Source organism: Malus sylvestris, chromosome 6 (genome assembly GCF_916048215.2).
Source record: "Malus sylvestris chromosome 6, drMalSylv7.2, whole genome shotgun sequence".
NCBI classification, from domain to species: Eukaryota; Viridiplantae; Streptophyta; class Magnoliopsida; order Rosales; family Rosaceae; genus Malus; species Malus sylvestris.
In genome coordinates this window covers 33,007,176-33,017,849 of record NC_062265.1, presented here as the reverse complement: position 1 = coordinate 33,017,849, position 10,674 = coordinate 33,007,176, and the positions used below count along the sequence as shown (strand labels likewise).

The window sequence follows — 10,674 nt, the reverse complement described above, 5'->3', positions numbered from 1 at the left end:
CGGGCAGGATCCGGTCCTTCCCACCGTAAAATGTTTGGTAAAAAAAGAAGGGAAAAAATACCCGATTTTGACGGAAAATTAAAAAACTAATCACACATCTCTCTTTCTCTCTCCTCGCGCTCTCTCTCTCTCTCTCTCTCCCCTTCTGGTTTCTCACCCAAAAGATCTGTCCCATTTCCAACAGTGTCTCCTTCTAGATCGAAGCTCTGCAAACAAAGCCCTCAGGTAATCCACTTCTCTCTCCTCTCTCTCTCTCTCAATCTGCTTGTTTGCGCTTTGTTCTTCGGATCTTGTTGGAAATCGCTTGAGATATGTTTTTATTTTTTGCTAAGCATTGTTTAATTGAATTTAGGGTCCGTAGCTCTTTCTTAAAGTAGAGGAATTTATGGAATTCGTTTCAATTAGGGAGTAAAAGTTAGGGGAAAAGTTGAAAACAATCGAAAATTGTTACATGTATTTGATGCAGAAGTGGATTTTTTTTCTGAAGTTTGTTGGAAATTTTTGTTTTTATTTCAGTTAGAGGCGTAATTTGTAGAAAAGATGGCTATGGTTGATGAAACCTTGTACCCGATCGCGGTTTTAATCGATGAGCTGAAGAACGAAGACATTAAGCTCCGTTTGAACTCAATCCGGAGGATTTCCACGATTGCCCGTGCACTCGGAGAAGAGAGGACCAGGAAGGAACTGATTCCTTTCCTCAGCGAGAACAACGATGACGATGATGAAGTGCTGCTGGCAATGGCGGAAGAGTTGGGGGTGTTTATCCCCTATGTGGGTGGTGTGGATCATGCCAACGTTCTGCTCCCGCCTTTGGAAACGCTCTGCACTGTTGAGGAAACATGTGTGAGGGACAAAGCGGTGGATTCGTTGTGTAAAATTGGCGGGCAGATGAGAGAAAAGGACTTGGTTGAATATTTCATTCCTTTGGTTAAGGTTAGATGATTTGGTCCTATTCCATTATTTAATTGTAGTTGTTTGCCTTCTCATTACGCTTTCACTCTGGACACATGATCTTGTGGTTTGACCTGGCGGATTGGGTTGTAGAGTGTATATAAAATGCCATGGTAGTAGGTTCACAATTCAAAAGTTTCGTTATCTCTTTTATTTTCTTCCCAGTTCATAAAATGTAATTATTCCCAAAATCCACTAGAACTTATATTTTGTTCACGTTCTCCCTATGAGAATGCTCTACCGCAGTGCATTGGAATGACTTGTCTGTATTTCTCTCCATACATCATTTTGAATACAGAGACTTGCTGCCGGAGAATGGTTTACAGCCCGAGTTTCATCCTGCGGTTTGTTTCATATTGCTTATCCTAGTGCCCCAGAAACTTTAAAAACGGAACTACGGACGACATACAGTCAACTGTGCCAAGATGACATGCCCATGGTTAGGAGATCTGCTGCAACTAACCTGGGAAAATTTGCTGGGACTGTAGAAGACGTGCACCTCAAGGCTGACATAATGTCTATATTTGAGGATTTGACACAGGATGGTATGTGTCTGTTCTCACTCTTGTATAAAATTCTATTATCATACACCAATATTCTATCTTTTTCTTAAAGACGGTGTTATTAATCTTAGCATTGGTATTAAGTATGAACTTGTTCCTGATGAATCTTGTTTTTTCAGATCAGGATTCTGTTCGGTTATTGGCTGTTGAGGGTTGTGCAGCTCTTGGGAAGTTGTTGGAACCTCAAGAATGTGTGGCCCATATTCTTCCTGTCATTGTTAACTTTTCACAGGTATATCATATTTCTGAGTGTTATCATTGCATGCGGGAATGAGGAATCTTTACACATTGTTTATTCTGAATTATAGAAATTGCAATATTTGATGTACCCTCGCCAATATTCATGATGCAAACTTGTTCTTTGGACCAGGATAAGTCTTGGCGTGTTCGGTACATGGTTGCGAATCAATTATATGAGCTGTGTGAAGCTGTTGGTCCAGAAGCTACAAGGTAGTCAGTTTATTTTGTGGCTTGGCTTTTATTGTGAATACTGTATTACTTGGATTAGGATGTTGTAATTATGTATATGTGAATCAATTGTCCGATCTCTCTCTCGATGAGTCTGGTGATGTTGGTATATATTAGGTCGGACCTGGTGCCTGCATATGTTCGGCTTCTTCGGGATAATGAGGCTGAAGTACGAATAGCTGCTGCAGGAAAAGTAACTAAGTTTTGCCGAATTTTGAATCCAGAACTTGCCATTCAGCAGATCCTTCCTTTTGTAAAGGTTACACATCTCACCTAACATGTGGATTATATTTTCCCTAAGCAGTTTGTTGTTGAAGTTTTTAGGCAATGCTAAATGCTGTTTAGCTTTTGCTTGTTTGAAAATGATATGACTTATTATGTTTGCCTGCCGTAGGACTTGTCAACAGATTCTTCCCAGCACGTTCGTTCTGCATTGGCATCAGTAATAATGGGAATGGCACCAGTTTTAGGAAAGGCAAGAAAATTTTGGGGCTTATTTAATTCAGATTCTTACTTCGAAGCTAATTTTTCTCCCTCTCATTATATGATTGTTACTTTCTTTTGGTGGCTGCAGGATGCAACCATAGAGCAGCTGCTGCCTATTTTTCTCTCTCTTCTAAAAGACGAGTTCCCTGATGTGCGATTGAATATTATCAGCAAGCTTGATCAAGTCAACCAGGTTTGTCACAAGTTTTTCTATCTGTATGCTTTACATATTCTTTTTTCTGTGTGTATCGAACTGGTGGTGCAATGTTGATGAATCAGAAAAAGCTTTTGCAGTATGGTGCTAAATTTTTACTTTTACAGACCGTAATGGTGGTCTGAGAAGGAAATTTTAGCATTTGCAAAGGAACATAGTATAAACATGAGCAACTCAATTGTTGGAGTTTTCGGATTTAAGAGATGCAAGAAAGGCTTTAAATTCTGAAATCATAGTCATCAAGTGTATTAGTTAAAGTTTTCATATTGAATTTGAAAAAGTCGTGGATATATCACTTGTTGATGCAGGTGATTGGGATTGATCTGCTGTCCCAGTCTTTGTTGCCGGCAATTGTTGAACTTGCAGAGGATAGACATTGGAGGGTTCGGCTTGCGATAATAGAATATATTCCTTTATTGGCAAGTCAGTTGGGTGTCGGGTTTTTTGATGATAAGCTTGGGTCTCTTTGCATGCAGTGGTTAAATGATAAGGTTAGTGCGGCGTATAATGGTTTCCTTGTTATGAAGTAAAAACATAGGATTCTTCTTTCTGGATGGTTGACAGCTGGTGCCGTTTCAAATTGTATAAACTGTAATCGGTGGTGCAGTATTGCCTTGTTTTAGATCTATTTTACTGACAAAACTTCTGATGATGATGGTAGGTTTACTCAATACGTGATGCAGCTGCTAATAATGTGAAGCGCCTTGCAGAAGAATTTGGCCCTGAATGGGCAATGCAGCATATAGTCCCACAGGTTTTCTCGCTTTCTTTTCCTTATTCTGAAAAGATTAGATATGGTTATGTCTAAGCTCTGGTGACATATTACTAATCATAGTATCGGACCCAGTCTTGTTAGGGGACTGGATCATTGAAATCTCTTGGCACGGTAACTAAACAGTTGAAATTGTAAATCTCTTAACAGGTTTTGGAAATGATTAGCAACCCCCACTATTTGTATCGGATGACAATTCTACATGCAATTTCCCTACTTGCCCCTGTTTTGGGATCAGAAATCACTTGTTCCAAGCTTCTACCGGTGGTAGTCACTGCATCAAAAGATAGGTATCGATTAGAAGCTATTAAGTTAAATTACTCTTCTTGTTTGATTTAATTTGCGCTGTTGGGCTGAGAGTTGCTTCTTGTAGGGTACCAAACATCAAGTTCAATGTGGCTAAGGTGTTGCAGTCAATTATTCCGATAGTTGATCAGTCGGTAAGTAATAAAAATCTCTTCATTTGATACTTCGAAGTCACACAAGCATAAAATTCAAAACACAATGCGCAGATCGCGTGAAAGTACTGAAAGGACTTATGCATAATACACATTGCGCAGGTGGTGGAGAAAACTATTCGTCCTTGTTTGGTTGAGCTTAGCGAGGATCCCGACGTTGATGTAAGGTCCTTTGCTAGCCAAGCCCTTCAGTCAAGTGAGCAGGTCATGATGACTAGCTAGCGACGTAGTCCTCAGTTTGCACCTTGTTTACGTTTTTTGTGGACCACGAAATTCAGATGTATCTTTACCCTCTTGAGACGCAGAGGTGGTTTTCGTACGCTCAAACGATTTGCCATGATTTTGATTCTTTAGTACATTTGTTCACATCAGTGTTAGTAATGTTGTTGTATCCAAATGTGGTGTTGGAATTTAGTTTCTTCACCTTTGTAATGGGTTGCGATGAATGGTCTTCCTTTTCCTTCGAGTCTCACGGCATTAGCAAAACCATTTGCGTAATGGTGGTTCAACAAAAAATTCATGATCATTGGTCTCTTAACTCATCAAAACATTTAGGTATGATCATTTTTGTTAACTTTGTCAAAACTTCTGTCAAAATAAGGAACGTGCCACACTTGAGGCTGAATGGAGGGGCAAATATGAAAAATTAAATGAGAAAATTGTAGCATGATCTCTCAAATTTTACGCAATTAGAGTAATAGTTTGTATTAATGGTCTTTTTATTATGATTCATTTTGATTGAAGTTTTGAAGAGATGACGAAAATGATTCTAGTGGCAAGCCACCGTTATCCATCCTTCCTGGGGGTCGGAAATATTTATAGAAATATTTCAGCCTCTCTCTGGCTTCCATACCAGCAGTAGGATTCGAACATGAAACCTTCAGTTTTTAGTTTGAAGAAAATCTCGCACTCCATCATTTACCACTGGACCAGCTAGGAGTTTAGTGTGGTAAATTGGTTATTGTATATTTTGCGAAAAATTGTAATAACTCGAAGTCAATTGCTCACTCGGGTGACGAACTTCTACTTAATCACGTCCGTCGGATTCCAATCCAACGGCCACCGTCATCTCGCCCAATTCTCTGGTGACGCAATTCCACTCGATCACGTCCATCCAATACCAATCTGACGGCCACAATCACCCGGAAAAACGCCATAAAATTAATTAGTAAATAAAATCCGTCTTCTCTATCTAAATTTAACTCACCATTTGTCTCTCTCTCTCTATCTTTCTCATCTTTCTCTCTCCATAGATACAAAACATACATACATCGACCTCTGGAGGTAAGTTTTGGATGCATTGGTGAGAAATTCGGATCCCTCACTCACTGATCGGATCTAAGGTACGATCCTCATCACGATTAGGGTTTCGATTCAGATCTTTCCCAATTTTGTTCCCCCTAGATTTTGCGTTTTGATGAATTTGTGGTCTGTTTGGTTTTTATGCGATTCGATTGGGTGCAGTGACCGCGGTGGTGAAAGATGTTGACCAAGTTTGAAACGAAGAGTAACAGAGTGAAGGGACTGAGCTTCCACCCTAAGAGGCCGTGGATCCTCGCGAGTCTTCACAGTGGTGTGATCCAGCTATGGGACTACCGCATGGGGACGCTCATTGATCGATTCGACGAGCACGATGGGCCTGTTCGCGGCGTCCACTTTCACAAATCTCAGCCCCTCTTTGTCTCTGGAGGTACCGAATTCGTATCTGAATTATTATTAATATTTTAATTTTGTTTGGATTTTGATGTATGCATCTATTTTTTCGCTGTTAGATTTGGTAATTTTTGTATCTGGTTTAATTAGATCTAGGTTGGAGGCAACTGTGAATACGAGATTAGATTCGTAATTTGAATTTGTTTTGAATAAAATTGAAATTGACACAAACTTAGCCTGAGTGCTTATATCCGAAAGTTTCCAAGGCTTATATTCGATTGCGTTCAGATAGCTCTCTGTTCTCTATTGATTTTTACCAATGTAACTTTTTCGTGTTACGCTTCATGTGTTAATCTAGCTGTGTTGCATTTTTACAGGGGATGATTATAAGATTAAAGTTTGGAACTATAAGATGCATAGGTGTCTTTTTACTCTTCTCGGGCACCTTGATTATATCCGTACCGTGCAGTTTCACCACGAGTACCCGTGGATTGTCAGTGCCAGTGATGACCAGACTATTCGTATATGGAATTGGCAGTCACGTACTTGTATTTCAGTGTTGACAGGGCACAATCATTATGTCATGTGTGCCTCATTCCATCCTAAAGAAGACCTTGTTGTATCTGCCTCTCTAGATCAGACTGTCCGAGTTTGGGATATTGGTTCCCTGAAAAAGAAGACCGTATCACCGGCAGATGACATTCTGCGACTAAGTCAGATGAACACAGATCTTTTTGGCGGTGTTGATACTGTTGTTAAGTATGTCTTGGAAGGGCATGATCGTGGTGTCAATTGGGCTTCATTCCACCCCAACCTGCCTCTGATTGTCTCAGGAGCAGATGATCGCCAAGTTAAATTGTGGCGAATGAATGGTATCATGATAATTATTTTCCTTTTCATAAGATTCATGGGGCGTTTAACAAATAATTTTATTAAATGTTAGTCTCATAGGAGTCCATGGAACAATTTCTTTTGAGTATAAATTTTGTTCATCTGTATTACAGAGGCAAAGCTTTGGTTACGTAGGCATAAAAGATTATAGTGCTTCTGAATAATCATTTCAATTGTGTAGGGGATAGAGTGGTTTGAGTTACTGATTCAATTTGTTCATTTTGTATACAGATACAAAGGCTTGGGAAGTGGATACATTGAGAGGGCACATGAATAATGTTTCATGTGTCATGTTTCATGCCAAACAGGACATAATTGTATCTAACTCGGAGGACAAAAGTATACGTGTCTGGGATGTAACGAAGCGGACTGGAATTCAAACTTTCCGAAGAGAGCATGACCGTTTTTGGATTCTTTCATCTCACCCTGAAATGAATCTGTTGGCAGCTGGTCATGACAGTGGCATGATTGTATTTAAGCTAGAGAGGGAACGACCAGCCTTTGCAGTGAGTGGTAGTTCTCTGTTCTACGTTAAAGATCGCTTTTTGCGGTACTATGAGTTTTCAACCCAAAGAGACACACAAGTTATTCCAATTCGACGCGCTGGTTCCACCACTTTAAATCAAAGTCCAAGGACTCTTTCTTACAGTCCTACAGAAAATGCAGTGCTTATTTCCTCAGACTTGGATGGGGGATCTTACGAATTGTATTTGATACCCAAAGACAGCATTAGTAGGGGTGATAGTCTGCAAGATGCAAAGAGAGGTGTTGGAGGTTCAGCTGTGTTTATTGCACGGAATAGGTTCGCTGTGCTTGACAAAATCAACAACCAAGTCTTGATTAAGAATATGGCGAATGAGGCTGGTAAAAAGATCCCCCTTCCTTTTGCTGCTGACGCAATATTCTATGCTGGATCAAATAATTTGCTGTGTAGAGTAGAAGACAAAGTGGTTATATTTGATCTCCAGCAGAAGATTATACTTGGTGAACTTCAAACCCCCTTCATCAAGTATGTTGTTTGGTCCAATGACATGGAAAGTGTTGCCTTGCTCAGCAAACATGCCATTATCATTGCCAACAAGAAGCTTGTGCATCAGTGCACTCTTCATGAGACAATCCGTGTAAAGAGTGGTGGATGGGATGACAATGGTGTTTTCATTTATACGACTCTAAATCACATAAAATATTGCCTTCCTAATGGAGACAGTGGAATAATCAGAACCCTAGATGTTCCTATTTACATTACGAAGGTTTCTGGAAATACTATCTTCTGCTTGGATAGGGATGGGAAAAACAGGGCCATAGTTATTGATGCTACGGAATACATTTTCAAGTTATCTCTATTGAAGAAGAGATATGACCATGTAATGAGCATGATAAGGAACTCACAGCTATGTGGGCAGGCAATGATTGCATATCTGCAACAGAAGGGGTTTCCTGAAGTTGCACTCCATTTTGTGAAAGATGAAAGAACCAGATTCAACCTGGCTCTGGAGAGTGGGAATATTCAAATTGCAGTTGCATCTGCTACAGCAATTGATGAAAAAGACTACTGGTATAGGTTGGGGGTGGAGGCTCTTCGCCAAGGCAATGCGGGTATTGTGGAGTATGCCTACCAGAAGACTAAAAATTTTGAGAGGCTATCTTTCCTTTATCTAATTACCGGTAATATGGAAAAACTGTCCAAGATGCTGAAAATTGCTGAGGTTAAGAATGATGTCATGGGACAGTTCCACAATGCACTGTATCTAGGCAATGTCAAGGAGCGTATTAAGATCTTGGAGAATGTTGGCCACTTGCCACTTGCTTACATCACAGCTTCAGTTCACGGCCTACATGATGTTGCTGAAAGGCTATTGGCAGAGTTGGGAGAAAATGTTCCGACTTTGCCGCAGGGGAAAGTGCCCACTCTTTTAATGCCCCCTACCCCAATTATGTGTGGCGGTGATTGGCCTCTTCTTAGAGTCATGAGAGGTATTTTTGAAGGTGGATTGGATAATGTTGGCAGGGGAGCTGCGGATGAAGAGGATGAGGCTGTTGATGGTGATTGGGGTGAGGAGCTGGACATGGTTGACGTTGATGGCTTGCAAAATGGAGATGGCACCGCAGGATTAGAAGATGAGGAAATGGGTGAAGGACATGAGGAAGAGGAAGGATGGGACCTTGAAGATTTGGAGCTTCCCCCTGAAGCTGACACACCAAGGGCTTCTGTAAATGCTAGTTCATTTGTTGCTCCAACTACTGGCATGCCTGTAAGCCAGATTTGGACCCAGAGGTCATCTCTTGCCGCTGAACATGCAGCAGCTGGCAATTTTGACACTGCTATGCGTTTACTGAAAAGGCAACTTGGATTCAAAAACTTTGCTCTTTTAAAACCAATGTTTCTTGATCTTCACACTGGCAGCCACAGCTATCTTCCTGCATTTTCATCTGCACCGGTGATATCTCTAGCGGTTGAGCGGGGGTGGAATGTATCTGCTACCCCAAATGTGAGAGGTCCACCTGCACTCGTGTTCAATTTTTCCCAGTTGGAAGAGAAACTGAAAGCTGGTTACAAGGCTACCACAAATGGGAAGCTCGCCGACGCTCTGAAGATCTTTCTGAGCATTCTTCACACAATTCCTCTGATTGTTGTTGATTCTAGGAGGGAAGTCGATGAAGTCAAGGAGTTAATTATAATAGTCAAAGAGTATGTGCTGGGATTACAAATCGAGCTGAAGAGAAGGGAAATGAAAGATGATCCAAAACGGGAGCAGGAGCTTGCAGCTTATTTCACGCACTGCAATCTTCAAACACCTCACTTACGGCTTGCCTTGAATAGTGCACTGACTGTTTGCTATAAGGCCGGGAACATTGCTACTGCAGCTAACTTTGCCAGGCGGCTGTTGGAAACCAACCCCACCAATGAGAGTCTAGCAAAGAAAGCCCGGCAAGTGCTGCAGGCTGCAGAAAGGAATATGACTGATAAATCTCAACTGAACTATGATTTCAGAAACCCATTTGTGATTTGTGGGGCAACATATGTACCAATTTACCGAGGACAGAGGGATGTCTCTTGCCCATATTGTAGCTCACGGTTTGTGGCAACTCAAGAAGGGCAGCTCTGTACTGTTTGTGATCTTGCAGTGGTTGGGGCAGATGCTTCTGGGTTGCTATGTTCTCCTTCTCAGGTTCGATAATCAAGCTTACCACTAAGGGTTCATCCTTTTGGAAGAGGAAGTGATCATATCAGTTGATCAATATCTGCCAGTTAATTGGGTAAGTAATACAAACAGTTCAACTTTCCAGTTGATTGTTTGTGATCTCTCCTTTTCTCCCTTGTTGTCTTTGATCCATTGATGAAAGTCGATGGTGTTAAAACTGTTTGTGAAATTACACTGTCCCCGTATCTGTGTTATATCAGTTTCATGTCTCCTTTCTCCTTTCTTGTCTCGTTTAGGTTGGCTGCTTTCTTTAATCAGAGGGTCATGGACTAATTTATGCTTGTTATTTTCTGCTTATCGCACTCGGTTGTTTGTAACCAATAACTTGAACATTTAACTGTTGAGGTCATACGCTGGTTTGTGGGTGGTGTCATATCCTGTTTTGTTGTAAGAAGTATTGTGATGTTTTAGTTCTGTTCTCTTCTGACTTGCAGTTTCTTGTGCATCTTTCGGATATTAATTTTAAGGTAGATGTAGTGGAGTGCAGTCCGTTTCTGCACAACCGGGGGTTTTTGTGTTACTTTGGTATTTTATGCAGTCGGCCTACTTATGTTGCACTAGGTGTTCTGTGTGGGGTGTCTGCAATTTCTCTCTTGCAAAACCAATTTATTTCGACATTAATTTTCACTCTCGGTCATTCCACAATACTAAACGAGACTGCTCATTCCTCGAAGTTTAGAACGTAAACTTTACTATGCGCATTCTTCTCTCTTTTTGCAGACGATGGCGAGCTAGGAAGGGGAGGATGCCCTGTTTTTGGCAACGTTGGTGCTATTTTGTTTTTCCGACCGAGGCAAAAGCATTGGTGTATTTACTCCTAGAGAACATTAGAATTTTAGAACTTTGGTCTTTGGGCAATGTTTTTTTTTTTTTTTGATTGAAATGGTTATGTAGTATCATAGCGCTCACAGTTTTTAATGGTATAGTTACTTTTAGTTGTCCAGAATTACAGTTAGAGTTTGTTGTTATGATATAAACTATACTTCGTATTTGAAAGATTATTGTTTTAGCACAA

General features: G+C 40.7%; 2 protein-coding genes across 3 annotated transcripts; both read left to right on the top strand.

The window, feature by feature from the left end:
* Positions 1–53: 53 nt before the first annotated feature.
* On the top strand, positions 54–4,378 carry LOC126625983 (serine/threonine-protein phosphatase 2A 65 kDa regulatory subunit A beta isoform-like). Its single transcript, XM_050295120.1, has 13 exons — positions 54–225; positions 517–933; positions 1,250–1,496; positions 1,634–1,746; positions 1,885–1,964; positions 2,100–2,241; positions 2,377–2,457; positions 2,557–2,661; positions 2,991–3,173; positions 3,344–3,436; positions 3,605–3,744; positions 3,828–3,894; positions 4,015–4,378. Exons 2-13 carry the CDS (start codon positions 541–543, stop codon positions 4,132–4,134), a joined length of 1,764 nt encoding a protein of 587 aa, XP_050151077.1. The 5' UTR covers positions 54–225; positions 517–540; the 3' UTR covers positions 4,135–4,378.
* Positions 4,379–5,089: 711 nt separating this feature from the next.
* On the top strand, positions 5,090–10,674 carry LOC126625833 (coatomer subunit alpha-1-like). 2 transcript variants are annotated; one of them, XR_007624485.1, is made up of 5 exons: positions 5,090–5,255; positions 5,377–5,602; positions 5,943–6,437; positions 6,688–9,714; positions 10,380–10,674. XR_007624485.1 is itself a non-coding variant. In XM_050294930.1 (4 exons), the coding sequence occupies exons 2-4, from the start codon at positions 5,395–5,397 to the stop codon at positions 9,633–9,635; spliced, it is 3,651 nt and encodes a 1,216-aa protein (XP_050150887.1). In that variant the 5' UTR covers positions 5,090–5,255; positions 5,377–5,394; the 3' UTR covers positions 9,636–10,078. The 2 variants fall into 2 exon arrangements, 1 of the variants encoding a protein (XP_050150887.1); XM_050294930.1 differs by lacking the exon at positions 10,380–10,674 and having other exon boundaries at positions 6,688–10,078.